General features: G+C 35.8%; 1 protein-coding gene across 1 annotated transcript in view; it reads right to left on the reverse strand.

The window, feature by feature from the left end:
• Positions 1-16,916, reverse strand: part of LOC106143280 (acetylcholine receptor subunit alpha-like 1) — a 61,745-nt gene that overhangs the window by 18,728 nt on the left and 26,101 nt on the right. The window contains exon 2 of the mRNA XM_060948422.1: positions 6,934-6,978. Coding sequence (XP_060804405.1) covers positions 6,934-6,978 — 45 coding nt within the window. The remainder of the gene's footprint in view (positions 1-6,933; positions 6,979-16,916) is intronic.

The following is a 16,916-nucleotide window of genomic DNA, read 5'->3' on the forward strand; positions in this document are numbered from 1 at the left end:
AAGATAAAAGGTCATACCTGTTAATATTAGCACCGGCAAATATTAATCCAATTTCTATGGAAGAATGTGAATGCGGAACGTTGAAAGAAGTTTGAATATCTCAAAAACAACTTAACCGATTTTGATGACGACGACCTACGAAAACTTGACAATTTTAATATTATACCTTTTCATCAAAATCAGACTAACGGTTCGAAAGTTATTACGTTACATACATACATACAATACAATATTTTTCCGCCAAGTTGACAAAATTTAGACTTACCTACCTATGCATAGTGCTTATTTTAGCTTACACAAAAGTCTGTCGAGAAGGAAAGACAAGAACGGCCTCAGAAATTAGGTTTGGTTTTATGAATCATTACGTTAGTAATTAACGTAGAATGATGTACTTTTATAGTGGATATACGTAGGAATTAACACTGTGTCAGTTTATTTGTAATAACATACTGTTTATTACATTGATAATGGCCGGCGGTCGAGTGGTTAATGTCATGACTAAAAAAACGCCTGTTCTAAGTTGTCCAAATTCTACCGCAGTTATGACGCTTTCCTAGGGTAAGTATTGATAAAGAGACACGTAACTCCTCTGTCCAAAACTTTGTTGAATCACGAGCAAAAATACTGCTGGCTCTGTCTACACCATAATGGATGAAGACGTGATCTATGTGTATGAATAATAAACAAGTAAGTATGATCCAAAAAATCATTAATATAATTTAAGGTTACAACGGTTCTAAATAGCCCTAGGATCTATACTATGAGTACGAATATTGTGAAAAGATTTGTATTTTTGTTTGTAACGCATAAACCCAAAAAACTACTGGACCATAAGTAGTTACATAGGCTTTAAGATGTACACTTACTGGAAATTCCCATGGGAGCGAACTCCCGCGCAAAAGCTACTTAGTTAAAAAGTAAAAAAGAAAGACGGCTGTCACGAAACGAAGACGAGGGAGCGAGCGCGGTCAATTGAAGCGCTTGACGATTCTACCCACCCTTCGCTCTGTAGCACTGAATTTTAATATCAAACTGAGCGGTGTTTTTGTTGGAAAATTACAAATCATTTTGTTCACAACGTTCCTGTTTGTAAAACTTCCCGAAACCGCCGAGTTTGCATGAAGAGAGTTATGAATGTGGATGAAGCGAAGGAAGAATGCAGAGATCGTGGCAAGTGGAAAGAGGTAGTCTCTGCCTACCCTACTTTTATGTATGTATGTATGTATGTTCCTGTTTGCAGTGTGGTTCCCGGCACGTTGCAACAGTAACCCATCTCTTCCCACGGATTAAAAGGAGACGAAGAGAATCGGCACATTAAACTACTATGCTGGTCAGTTAGTGAAAAATATCTAGCTAACTGTCAAAAGCAATCAAAAGAGAGTTTATTTAACTTGGCAATTACACCACATACCAGTGGGCTAGCAGTCTGTATTATTTGAATTTCAATTCCATACATACAAACGATTCCAAATATAATCACGTATTTATCCCTTGCGGGGTAGATAGAGCCAACAGTCTTGAAAAGACTGATAGGCCACGTTCAGTTATTTGGCAGGTTGCTAGCCCATCGCCGAAAAGAAAAATTACAAGTTTATATGCCTATCCCTTAGTCGCCTTTTACGAAATCCACGGGAAAGAGATGAAGTGGTCGTATTCTTTTTTCTATTGGTGCCGGGAACCACACGGCACTCTCAATTTCATCACTCCGTTAGCTGAACGTGGCCTTTCTTCCTTTTCGGGTCTATTTTCTCCAAATGAAGGGATAAAGTCGTGGTATTTGTTTGTATGTATGTATGTATGTAAGTAGACTGCTCAGTTTTTCGTTGGAAAATTACAAAGCGTTTTATCCAAAGTGTTCTCGATTATGCGGCAATCGTGAAAAGTGTGTGATTCGAATTTCGAACGGTTCGATGCGCGCGCCATTGCCCTTTTTTTACTTTTTTTTCATTCGATTTTCGAATGCGAATAATTAATTGTTTGTTTTGTGCCCGTGTGAAGTTTTAAGCATGCAATGTCACATACAATGGCTTTTTAGGATATATATATTATGATTCAGGTCTGATTTTGATGAGAATGATAAAAATAATTCGATCATCATCATCATATAATTACATCTTTATCATTTACGGGGTAGCCAAAGCCTCGACAGTTTAACTGTAGGGCTGTGTTGTTTGTTTGTTTGAACGCACTAATCTCAAAAACTACTGGTTCGTTCTAGACCATTTATCGAGGAAGGCTTTAGGCTATATAAAACATCACGCTGCAACTACAAGAAGCAAAGAAATAATGGAATATGTGAAAAAAAAAACGGGGAAATTATTCATCATTGAGGGCTTCAATGATGAATAGTTTTCAATCAGTGTAATTTGTCCCGTGTATATTTATTTATTAATTTTAATGATGTCCAAAATAAGTACTCCACGCGGACGAAGTCGCGGGCACAGCTAGTGTCTCATAAAAACGGCAACAAATGCATTAACTCGGTTTAAATTCTTTCTAAACTTTTGTTCGCAACAGTCTCGTGTACCGTTTGTTTGTTTTTCTCTTTGTTACTGATATTTGTGCGTTGTTAAGTCTCGAAGTTATTTCGTTACTCATTTTTGTAAACAGCATAACAACATAACTGTGTTATTAATTTTTCAATTTTGATCACACATTTGTTGTATGTTTTTCATTATTAAGGACGACTCGAAGATAGGCAGAATTATATGAATATATATTATTTCAATCGCAATTCTGTCATTAAGCCGCTTCTTAAACAGCTGAACATGTCCTATCAGTCTTTTCAAGACTGTTTGCTCTGTCTACTCCGCAAGGGATATAGACGTGATTATATGTATGTATATTTATTTATTTAAATCTTTATTGAGCCATTAAGGTAAAATAGGTGTACTGAAATGCTAATAGCACTCTCTACCAGTCAACCTTAAGAAAATGGCAAACATATAAATTATTCGATGTCAATATAAGAAAAAAATAAAATATAGGTATAGAATTATACAAATGTTTTATTTTTAGATAAACATACATAAATATTATTCACTTATGTAAGTGATTGATATGTTGTTACTATAGAAATATCATTGTTTCGTAACTCTTATCCAGTCAAGAAATATAAATAAATACATACAGAACATATTACACAGATCGAGTTAGCCATGAAGTAAGTTCGAGACTTGTGTTACGAGATACTAACTCAACGATACTACATTTTATAATAAATACTTATATTGATAAACATCCAAGACCCAGGCCAATCAGAAATAAATAACATGAAACCAAGACAAAAGTTACGATAAAGACAAGCGTACACGTCCTGACATTAACTGACCCAAAACTGATATTTTATTACAACATCAGTGACTCAAACTTTACTCCGGCTGTATCATAACACCCAAGCTTTTTGCCTGTCCCGGCCAGAGGTCATAAATCATCGCAAGTCACGAGTTAACACGTTTTTCAACATCCCTTTATATGAGCATGTTTTATATTTCAGCCTCGAACATTGAAAGTCGATTAAGGTGGATTAAAAGTTTCACGCGGTTCTTTCGAACGTGTCAGAAAATTTGGTGTCGATTGTTTTTCGGCTTGTTGTAGTATTGAAGCGATGTGTTAATTAGTGCCGTGTGGTTCCCGACACCAATACAAAAAAGAATAGGACCACTCCATCTCTTTCCCATGGATGTCGTAAAAGGCGACTAAGGGATAGGCTTACAACCTTGGGATTCTTTTTTAGACGATGGGCTAGCAACCTGTCACCATATGAATCTCAGTTCTATCATTAAGCCAAATAGCTGAACGTGGCCATTCAGTTTTTTCAAGACTGTTGGCTCTATCTACCCCGCAAGGGATATAGACGTGACCATATGTATGTTAATTAGTGATAGGTTTACGTTGGCATTTATGATAATTTGTTAGTGAATTAATTCATTGTAAAATTGGAGGCAAACAAATATACAAAGTATCTGTTGAAAACGAAAATTAAAAACAAACACAACCGTGTGGTTTTCTGCGCTTAGAATTAAACCATTCTATATCTTTTCCATGGATGTCGTATAAGCGACTAAGGTATGGGCCCATGAACTTGAGACGTTTAATGATAGAATTGAAATTCAACTAGTGCTAGACCATCCCCTAGAAGAAGTATCCCACATTTATATATATCCCTGAGTCGCCTTTTACGACATCCATGGGAAATAGATAGATCCTAGTTAGATATTACACGGCATAATTGTAGGTTCAATAAGTAAAAATACTCATTTACTTAAGCAAATTTCCAATTGTCAACTTTGATATTTCGTGTTAGAAATTGGTTTTACTCAAGTTAACAACAATATATCCGCAAACAAGTCATCTGACAACTGACCAACAAAATGATTGCCGACAAACCATACAACACTCAATAACAACATATTCATTTCACGAACTATCTTTAGTCATCTCTTTTTATCGCTCCCAAAATTGCTATATGTGTCCTTCTCGCACTATCGAACCAAGTTTCCCTTTCAAGGAACTTCTGATAATAAAAATGTTATGATCGCGAAGAAGACAAGAGATTTATTTATTCGCGGATTATTCTTCGAGTCAAGTATATGTAATAAAATAGTGTTTATTCATCTTTCACTATGACAAAGTTGAGTTTTATCTGGTTTTTGTCGACCTTCGTTGTTAGGGGAGGGAATATATCTTTTTATGTATGTTTTATTTTGTAAGTAATTGTTTTACATACATTTTTTACATGACACCTGATTTCTTAGATATTTAATTTTGATTACGACAGCTTCCACGCTGGCCTGGTAATAGAGCAAAAAAAATATAATATGTACCAGCTATTGTAAAAGGGGAAAGCAAATAAAATTGGAATTCTCCTTTTAGGCCATCTATTAATCTCAATTTTATCATGGCCTATCAGTCTTTGCGAGACTGTTGGCTCTATCTACCTCGAAGTTAAGGAATAAATGTGTGTGTGTGTGTATTGTGAGTTTCCGTAAGTTTCCTATGTTCCTGTTAACTGGCTATTTTGAGTTCGCACGCTCTTAGTATTCCGCCCACGCTTAATATTAATTTTATTATTTTCCTCTTTGGCCCTCTCCTACTCGTAAATTAATGACAGCAAGAACTTTCCATTTAGTTTGCTTTGCGTGTTTTGATTTAATTTGGTGTAAAAAAAATGTTGGACGGCTGTATTTCGAGAGAATTGTCGAATCGTTTGGTAATGATACAAAAGGTTCATTTTAGAGAAATCATATAACACCTACCGCTTTTAGTCAAGAGGTTAAAAAATGTAACAAGTAATCATATTTGAAACATATTATACATATCTAACGGGGTTTGTGAAAAACCGTGGTGCAAATAATAATATATGAAGTATTAACGTATCTTTTACGTACTTTTATCATATCTGTCTCAGTAATATATATAAATCTTTTTCAAAGGATAACAAGACAGGAATGGCAAAACGCCATCCTATTTTTTTCGTCAACATTAAAAGTTTTCTCATGGGCTATTCTTACATCGGTACAGCGGAATTGGGACGCACAGGGTCCGTCCCATATACCCGATTAGTGTTGCAGGGCTATCGATAGTATGTTTATCGATAGATTTTAATGAAAATAATTGCAATATCGATAGAATTATAAATAATCATTGATAATTCTATTAATTAAATATGGTCGTTGGATAAGCTGGGTTTTTTTTCTGTATTATGCCAGCGTTTCCGTAGTCATCATCCTAGCTTAAGGCTAAAAAAATTACGCTTAAAGTAAGCAAATATACATAAAGACGTCACTGGAAGCATTGATTATACAAATAAATTGAAAAATGTGTCAAAATCATCAAAATAGTGTCAAGATTAGGGTGAGCAGCCTCGAGTCTAAGCAAGCTCGCAAGAATAAAGCATAGTAAGTCTCAGAAGCGTAAGTCAAGACTGGTAGAATTGAATAAATACTTCAATTATTAGTATTAATAGGAAGAGCTATCGAATCTTCCAATAAGACCTATCGAAATTAAGACTATTTTTCAGGGCCACAATTTGAAATACTATCGATAGTCTCATTGCCGCATCACTAGCCCATACCTGTGACAAATAGCCGTGTCCGGAAGGGACTCTGACGTGTAGACTGGGCCTTTCTTTCGGCCCTGTAACTGCCATGACTAATAGAATGTCAGTGATTGCCCCGTGTTGGAGAAGCCTTATTGTCCCATCAATCATTGATGAAGTAGCCATTACTGATACCGATTCATGGCTTAGCGCGGTGAAACTACTAGAGAATTAATTGGAAATGTGTAACATAATAAAGTGAAGGAAAACATTAAGTGTGAAGGCTTAGACGACCGTACCTTGATCAAGGACGTTGATAAAGATGTCCTGGCGAAAGGTCAGGTCAAGAGTCGAGTTTGCATGAAGAGAGTTATGAATGCGGATGAAGGGATAGAAGTATGCAGAGATTTTTGCAAGTGGAAAGATGTAGTCTCTGCCTCTTTGGGAAAAAGGCGTGATTTGTATGTATGTATAATATAATTATAAAACTTTATCAAGAAACTTATACATTTCAGAAATCTGTAGTGTAGCGTCAATAATGACCTATTAGAGATCAAAGTGGTACCTACTCAATATTAGGTATAGTGGCAAAAAAAAAATAATCTAGTCGTTTGCAACGAGCCTCGTAAATACTCTTATTTTTTACGAAATTGTGGATTTCTCAAAAACTACTTGACCGGCTTTGATTCCCTACGAACTTAAAAATTCCATCGACAGTTACATAAGTATTAAATATCATCAAAATCAGACCAGCGATTCGAAAGTTATCGCGTTACAAACATACATACATAAAAAAAATGTATTTTCGACCCAAGTTGATTTGTAGAACAATGATTCTGATAAGCACTTTTAATCTGAACATAGCTCCAAAAAACTATAGAAATGACACTCACCTGTTCTACCCATACGTTCGTTGTCATGATTTGATTCTTAAGATTCTGAAAATAAAGAAAAAAATTGGTTAGAACGAATAAAAATCCTGATACACAAACATAAAGTTTTTGTTAATCAAACGAATCTTCAGCTATTTGTTAAAAACAAAATAGTGATTATTTAAGTTTTTGGTCTCTATTATTTTTAAACACGAAAGTCACAACACTATGTGCCATCTTTTTCTTCCTGGGGTTAATACCAGTAACATAGGGGAGGAGCCCAAACTATCGTACACGTGTGCCGTGTGGTTCCCGGTACCAATACAAAAAGAAAAGGACCTCTTTTCCAGACATGTCGTAAAAGGCGACTAAGGGATAGGCTTATAAACTTGCAATTATTTTTTAGACGATAGGCTAGCAACCTGTCACTATTTGAATCTCAATTCTTTAATTAAGCCAAACAGCTGAACGAAGCGTACCAGTCTTTCCAAGACTGTTAACTCTGTCTTCTCCCAAGTTATAAGCCTATCCCTTAGTCGACTTTTACCACATTTACGGGAAAGAGATGGAGGGGTCTTATTCTTTTTTCTATTCGTACCGGGAACCACACGGCCACACACTGTTATCATACTATGATTTATATATATATTACTAGATAACCTTACTCTTATTTTATACACAGATTAAGGCATGCACAACACTTTTCGTTTATCTTCAAACACATATAACGCAAACTGTAATTGGTTTGATTGTTCTCAAGAAATTACATTAAACAAAGCCGCTGAGTTCATTCTGATTTTCGTGTGTTTACTTGTGCCACCTCTGTTTGTTTACAAACTCTATTCGCGATGGGAGGTAAGGAAACTTTGTTGGAAACTAATGCGGTATTTTGTTATTGTAAATTGAAAACAAAAACAACCGTGTGGTTTTCGGCGCTTTAGAATAGAACCACTGTATATGTTTTCCGTGGATGTCGTATAAGGCGACTTAGGTATATAAACTTGGGACTCTTCTGCAAGCAACGGGCTAGTTACCTGTCTCTTTGAATCTTAATTCCATTCCAGCTGAACTTGGCCTTTCTGTATTCAAGACTGTTGGGTCTGTCTACCCCGTAAAGGATATAGATATGTGTATATAAGGGATATGTATAGATGTGTATATATGTGCATATATGGGTATGTATGTGTGTATGTATGTGTGTATATATGTATGCATGTATGTATGTAAAAACAGAATGTGTTTCTCTCGTTTATTTTTTGTTCAACGCGAGCGTAGTTACGGGCATAATCTGGTTCAATTTAAATTGCTTTAGAGTATTTAGCCTCCTGTAAACAATGACAGAATGAAACAACAGAGAAAATTTTCCAAAGTTTACATAAAACGTCCCACGTCCAACAAAGCAGTTTTGGAGATCGCCATTGTGAACTAAGTTTTGACTCCTTAATTACCCGGGTACGGATGAAATTGCATTCCAAGTCTTCAAGACTTTCGAAATTTAAGCATCGCAAGATTTTTTTTAAAATTTTAAGCGGAGTGGAAGAAGAGTAGATGATATTTATGGTCATTAGATATTAAAGGAGTAGTTTCGATACTTGTAAAGTGGTACTAGGTATGAATTGTTTACAAAAAAAAAATCTTCAAATTGTTCCGCATAATTATTTATTTACGTCAATAATTAAGTCAATCCTTTAGTCGCCTCTTACGACGAATGGTATATTTCAGGGTTATGATTAAAAAAAACACAATTTTCTAGGATTACAGCTGGTAATAGGTACCAATAACTCATTCTATTAACTTTTAATAAGTTACATTAAAACAACATTAGCGTAATATAGTACGATTTATACAAACCAAATAATTATATTTAGAACAGTAACGCTAAAGTAATTAAATGAAACGTAATGCAATAATTTTAATTAAAGCCCACGAACAGACTGAAAGGGAATCTAATTCAATTAAGATGTATTAACATCTCATCTTCTTTCTATTGTCTACAGTAATTAATATTAAATAAGGAATTCTCTTTTCTGGAATCGTTTCCGAAAGCAATTAAATATTTAATTACCAAAAAAATGGACCGACTGTGTTAACCCATTAATTTTAAATCCTTGAAGACATTCTTGACGGTCGAGTGGTTAATAAAGAATCATTTAAGTAATAGAATCTATGTTCAATTTTATCTATGCTTAGTGATAAAAATTGCCCTTTCTGGAGCAATAAACGAAATTTGATAAGGCGTATATTATAACCGTGTGGTTCCCGGCACCAATACAAAAAAGAGAGAGATTCAACTAGTGACAGGTTGCTAGCCCATCGCCTAAAAAAGAATCCCAAGTTTTTAAGCCTATCCCTTAGTCGCCTTTTACGACATCCATGGAAAGAGATGGAGTGGTCCTATTCTTTTTTGTATTGGTGCCGGGAGCCACACGGCACTAAAAGAAAGAGTCATTAAGACACGGCCGAGGTTGAATTTGAACCTGTCCCTTCATAGAATAGAATAGAATGAAATAGATTTATTTTCAAAATTGGTTACAAGGTATTACTTATTGACGTCACATAACTTAAATCTAATTATAACTACAACCGCTCCAAAGCACATGTGTAGAAGAATACATATGCGTATCAAACCTTTTTTTCAAATCGGGAACCACATCGATTCGACACAACAAAACGGGATAATATTTTTTATGTGCCGTTTAGCATTTATGATGTCGTTAGAAAGCCCTACAATAATCGTTGGCAAATCCTCAAACCTAAAGGCTATAGCGATTGTTAGGTGTGCAATAAAATGTTACATTTCTGTTTTTAAGCAATAAAATATTTCTTCATACATACATCCATTTTCTTACCGTGTGGTTCCCGGCACCAATACAAAAAAGAATAAGACCACTCCATCTCTTTCCCTTGGATCTCCTAAAAGGCAACTAATAGAAACGCTTATAAACTTGGGATTCTTCTTTTAGGCTAAGGGCTAACTTGTCACTATTTAAATCTCAATTCTATCATTGAGCCAAATAGCTGAACGTAGCCTATCAGTGTTTTGAAGACTATCGGCACTGTCTATCCCGCAAGGGATATAGACCTAATTAAATATGTATGTGTGTACGTATTATAAGGGTCACGTCAGTCATGAAGAAAATGATATATATAGATAAAGTGTAAGTAAGAGTCACTTAACATAACTTCATCTGTTTTATTAAAATTTTCTAAATTACTCTCTCTCTGCGATATTAAGGTTAAATCGCAACACAAACGTGACGTATGCGCATGAATTTAGAGAAGGGTTGTGTGATTAAACTTTGTAATTGGCTGGCAGCGCTGCATAAGGGTTGTTTATTCAGTATTAACGATCCACTAACTGTACCCAAATCATTTTGGTGGCTGGATCATATGATTTAAGATCGTGAGTTAATACCGAAAACTCTTGTATATGCAAACAGCGTCGGCGGTCGAATTGTTAAGGTGTCTGGTATGCGCAAGTATAAGGGGTAGGTTCGAATCTCATCTCGGCGATGGACCTATGACTGTTTTGGATGTACATTAGTATGAGTGATAACCAACGCTTTAAGGATGAGGGAGAACATGGTGAGGTAACCTGCACATTGTGGTAACTGAATGTTTAAACATGTTCCAATATGAGTTAGGTTTCCCTGCAAAAGATTGCGGAGGTCAGACGGGAGTCGTTACGTGTAAAAACAAAATCGGTTCAGTAGCTTTTGACTCTTTTCACAATTTAGTAAAAATTTAAAGTGTTCGTGAGGTCTTCTTAGTTCGCGACGAACAACTAGTAAATAAATAATACTTAAATACACTTAATATGTCGATCATCAGCCCTAACGAGGTAGACAAAGCCTGTGTTGCAACATGGACCTCTGTATCAGATGAATGAGCCTATTCCTTTAGTCGCCTCTTAAAGGTATCTATAGGAAATGAGTTAAAAGCTTTCCTAAACTATCAAACACGGTGTAAAAAGCTTAAGAACAATTGTTAATAGTCTTCCATAAAAAGAGTTGAACCCAAGATAAATTCTCCAAGCTATAAAGATAACCGTATTCAATTTAAACTTACAAGCATAGTATCATTAACTGCAATGTCGATCAATCTTGTTTTCCATTCTTCAGTCATTTGTAACAGTCTTGAACTGTCCTTGTAAAAATGCACTTTGCAGATCCCATTGTGAAGGTACAAGTGTTTATTCCAACTACAATTCTCAATTGGTTTACTAAGGAAGTTTAAATGAACTTAGTTCCTGCGGTTTAGTTGGTATCTTTGTGATTTTTTTTTTGAATTGGGATATATTTTTATACCAACTGCAGTTAGTGTTTTAATACACATTTTAATGATAGTAATTACTCACTATTCACTATTTGAATCTCAATTCTATCACAAAGCCAAATAACTGAACGTGGCCGATCAGTCTTTTCAAGACTGTTTGCTCCGTCTACCCCACAAGGGATATAGACGTATATGTAGGTATGTATGTATGTAGAATAAAAATAATACTTAGAAAATTTTGATTCTAAACTGTTTACTGTACTCAGAAACTAAGCGATGAAACTTATCTCGTGTAAACGTGGCATAAGACAGGCCTTTCGCTTAACTGGACATAGTGTAATATTTCATCCAGAATATTGCATGTCGGCTCCAGCGGAGCAAGTAATTAATAATAGTGTCAATCTTCCGAGAATTGAGACGGACTTAGATCTAGTGCTTGGTCTAATTACATTTAAAAGCTAGTCAGAAACAAGGAAATCTTTGGATAGCCGCGTGGTTCCCGGCACAAACAAATAAATAAAGAATAGGACCAATCCATCTCTTTCCCATGGATGTCGTAATAGTTTTAAAGTCGTGAAAGTTGTTAGGCAATGGGCTGGCAACGTGACACTATTTGAATCCTAATTCTATCAGTTAGCCAAACAGCTGAACGGTTTCATATCGAAATAATATATTAATTTATTTGAAGTTAATTTAAATCTGTATCAAAATTTGTTTTGATAATAACAGATTTGTTAACAACATTTTAACCAAATAAGAGCTTTATTGTCATGTATTAACTTCATTATAAAACTCATGTTGACTTTGATAAGCATTATGAATTCCTATCACATGAAAGTGTTGACTATAGACCCGTTCGTAATCGAAACTGTCACATAAACCCTACTCAGTTTTTGTGTTAAGATCAAGTAGGATTTGTAAAGGAAATATATGAGATTCACGAAATCTCTTATGTCAACGCAGCGAGAGTAGTTTTAGGAGTATTGATCATGAGGTCATTGCAATGTTTTTATGTTTTGAAAGGTATCTTTTAAAAGTCAAAGGCTTCATTGTAAGTGATAAAAGATTTGAAATACTAATAGTTAGGTTGCTAGACAAGATCATCGTTAGCACAAAATCGCTTGCAAATTCATACAACGGGTAAGGTTCCATCGCCAAGGTTTTTTAAAAAACAAATAAAACCCGCCAATGACAAAAGATTTCAAACCAATACTGGCTACAGTTTAAAAATAAGCGTTTTGCTTCCAGAACAGCTGCGGAGAAAATATACACTAAATATTATTTAAAACTCTTGCAGCAAATTGAATCTTAGCAAAACCTCATTCATCAGCCAACTATTCAACGTGACTAGCGACATCTGTTGCGCGAACTACCGCCCTGATGAGTAATTAAACTTTATAATTGGATCTGGGAGGTCACTGGCAACTTTCGCAAAATGGAAGTCATTTTGCCGCTGCGGACTGAGCGAACATTCTTTGTACCATGATACGTAATATAAGTTTGTAATTGGCAGATTCGCGGGTGCTTACTTTCATGCTAACACTAGCTGGAACTCGCGGTTTTGCCTGCGGAAATTATAGTAATTTTGATTGTTCTTTTTTTTTCACTATTACCTTAAAATTTTCAATTGAATTAGTACCTATGCATAGTATTTAATTGAAACTTGTATACATACGGATTAAGCTATGCGAATTCCGTGCTTGTTTTCCATTTACCTATAGAACCCCAAAAATATTATTTCTATTCGAACTCAAGTAGATTTTTGGAATGGTAAATGAAAGAATGCTTCTTTCATTTCAAAACGTACATACAAACCTACATATTGTCTACGTCTATATCACTTGTGGGGTAGACAGAGTCAACAGTCTTGAAAAGGCTGATAGGCCACGTTAGTAGCCTTGCAACTGCATGGCTTAATGATGGGATTTGGATTCAAATAGTTGTATTAGGATAGTGACAGATTGCTAGCCCGTCGCCTACAAGAAGAAACTTCTATTTTAGCCTATCCTTTAGTCGCCTTATACGACATCCCCTGAAAAGATCCCAGCGTATCACACTTTTCATTTGGACTCATTAACGGTCAGACCAACAGACGATTTTGTAATCTGCCATCCTCAAGCTTAGAAGCCGTTAAATATTAGGAACTTACAGTTATATAGGTAAGCCGCCTAACAGTTTATCATGCCTTGTTAATTTTATAAAATCTCTTTTTTTATCACCATCCAAAGTCAAACACAAAACCCTCCAAATGAGCAAAGCGGTTAAAAGTATAAGTAATCCACCTGAATCTTGTGAAGAAAGCAGTCTCTTTATGACATTCGAGATAAGCCGAACAAAAGGGGACATCACACGCTATTGTTATTAAAAAAGATGTCAACTTTGACTATGGCTGTTGATTTATGACCTTCTATTGTGAGGTCATAATGGAATCTTGTTATGTAATGCCAACCAAGAGCTTATTAAAGCCTTTGTGGTAAATAACACTGGAATTGGTCGAGTCAGGACTATTTAATTTGTTTATACAATGTTTTGTTTTGTTATGCCGTGTGGTTCCCGGAAATTTTAGAATAGGATCACTACATCTCTTTCCTACGGATGTCGTAAAAGGCGACTAAGGGATACGCTTATAAACTTGGGATTCTTCTTTTAGACGATGGGCTAGCAACCTGTCACTATTTGAATCTCAATTCTATCACTAAGCCAAACAGCCGAACGTAACCTATCACTCTTTTCAAGATTGGCGGCTCTGTCTACCCCGCTAGGGATATAGACGTGATCATATGTATGTATGTAACATATATCGGAGACTTGCCCTCAATCCAGGCATTTAGGTACGTAATCTTCCCATTATCTGAACAACAATGGAACTTAATAGAACCTATTTCGCTATCTATGGCGACGAGGGCTAGTCTATATTGTGTTAGTCTATGACAAACGTAGCATGCAGCTATGTGTAATCTATTTCATAAAGGTCATTGTATCGATATACACATGCATACATAAATCACGCCTCTTTCCCGGAGGGGTTGGCAGAGACCACATCTTTCCACCTGCCACGATCCCTGCATACCTCTTTCGCTTCATCCGCATTCATAACTCTCTTCATGCAAGCTCGTCGGTTTCGGGTACTCTTGACCAGACCTTTTTCTAGAACGTCTCCGATTTGATCAAGGTACGTTCGTCTAGTCTAGGCCTTCCCACACCGACAGTCCCATTCAAACTTCCTTTGTATTTGCTTAGTCAACCTGCTTTCTTTTTGATTGTATATCAAACAATATTTAATTGACATTGTATGACGGTAGAATGAAAATTAATTAGATGAGATTTTAGTTGCTGGGTTACAAGCCAACTGATTTCATAATCCACCCTTTCTGTGAGTCTGTATGCCTATTTTTATTGAATAAAATGCTGCAGTGCAATTTGTTACCGTTCTTCTGCCTTGATTTTCAAGTATATACAACATGTCATTCTTAACATTCTCAACCTAGGATTCTCTTTGAAAAGGTGTTTTCTCCAATTAATTACCTTGAGGTAGTTAGCATATCCTAAAAACAGAATCGCAAGTGTATTAGCCTAACCCTTAGTTGCTTTTTACGACATCCATGGAAAGGAGATGGAGTGGTCTTATTCTATTTTGTATTGGTGTCTGAAACCATATGGCATAAATTTCACAAAAGTTTTAATAACAACAGTTATATCTTTCACAGCCGAGCACAAACATCAATAAACAAACAATTCCACAGATTAAAATACAATATTTATTTTTTTTTGTACCATCATATAGAAAAAGTATGTAATAACCTATTTGTTTTAACCGTTTCACAGCCCGGTAAAATGCAATAAGTTTCTCATGAAAAAAAAAACAAATATATGAATTCAACAGCAATTTTGAATGATGGCAAAAGTATTTCGTATGAAATTCTTTATTGATTTTCAGTATTACGTTTTTTGTTGTGTGCCTGATTGAAATGTGATGATGGTTGATGCCTGCCACTTTGGAATAGGAATTTTCTTATGAATGTCATAGACTAAGGGAAAACCTAAGGACTTTTCTTGTAGATGATGGGCTAGCATGGGCTGGTTAAAACGCGGTTGCGTATAAAGGCGCCGCCGGTTCGAATCCCACCACGGCCATGTACCAATGACTATTTTCGAAGTTATGTATATTAGTTTGAATACTAACTGACGCTCTTACGGTGAGTGAAAACATCGTGAGGAAACCTGCACATTCAGGCAACTGGATGTGTCACCATGGATCCAATACGGGTAAGGGTTTGCCTGCAAAGGTTGCGGAGGTCAGATAGGTGTAGCTTCGTGTAAAAACCTGACTCACTTTATCTACGGTCCATGGTCAAAGGCATACTTCAGGCTCCTCTATAGAGAGTTGAGGATGCAACCAGGAGAAAGCCAGGAGGAAGACAATCAATCATCATCAATCAATAAATATCTGGTAATTATAAACATACTAGCGATCCGCCCCGGCTTCGCACGGGTGCAAAATTCGGAAAAAATTATACATAAAAACCTTCCTCTTGAATCACTCTACCGCATCAAAATCCGTTGCGTAATTTTAAAGATTTAAGCATACAGACAAACAGACTAAAATAGCGACTTTGTTTTATACTATGTAGTGATGCACTTCTTATTATATTACAGAACATTCATGAGCTATACCATAGTTATGTAATATAATAAGAAGTCAGCTATCTTACCTACACATGTGCCGTCATTTTGGTTCAACTTAAATTCCGAGTAAAAAAATATTTGTTCAATAGTGCCTCGACCTTGAAAGAGCATAAATAAAAAGGGCTCAAGAGATCTTCACTTTAATAACGGCTAGACCTACATCACAATTCCTTTTGTCGCATACGTGCCGACCATAGTCTACTTACACCATTTTACGTAGACCCCTCGCACCCCTCTCGAGATATGTCTGTATGGGACCTTGAAGGGTTATTGGCAGGTCGTGGAGGGGTCAATGATAAATGGATAGATTGATGTCCGTAACAAAAGTCCGCCTCATAGTCAGCTTTTTTGCGAAACGAGTCAACACTTGCCGCTTTTGTGCTCTGTTTTTGAGTTATGACATGTAAAGGACGTGAATAAGTGATTTTTGGACTGAGTACCTACATGGAGTTATGGATAGTAATCGCTAGGATTAATTAATAAAAAACCACTACACCAATGACTCTTTTGTGAGTTATGTGAATAATTTTAATAGACTACACAAAGATAAAAAGATTCTTCAAATCATCGAAACATTTAAACTTACAACTATAGTCATTACAAATTTGAAAAACATAACATAAATACCCCGAAACGATAGACATACATATGGTCACATCTATATCCCTTGCGGGTAAGACAGAGCCAATAGTCTTGAAAAGACTGAATGGCCACGTTCAGCTATTTGGCTTAATGATAGAATTGAGATTGAAATAGTGACACTCAAAAAAATACCCCAAGTTTGTAAGCCTATCCCTTAGTCGCCTTTTACGACATTCATAGGAAAGAGATGGAGTGGTCCTATTCTTTTTTTGTATTGGTGCCGGGAACCACACAGAGCAAAATTCTAGCAACAACATTAATATTACAACCAACAACATTAATATTACAACCAGCAACATTTATATTACGACCAACAACATAAAATTGCGTAACTGAATCGCCATCACAGTACGGGAGTGCAATTAGATTTTTTTTTTATTGTGTTCAAAATTGCGCTGGCG

The sequence above is a fragment of the Amyelois transitella genome, chromosome 16, assembly GCF_032362555.1.
Source record: "Amyelois transitella isolate CPQ chromosome 16, ilAmyTran1.1, whole genome shotgun sequence".
NCBI classification, from domain to species: Eukaryota; Metazoa; Arthropoda; class Insecta; order Lepidoptera; family Pyralidae; genus Amyelois; species Amyelois transitella.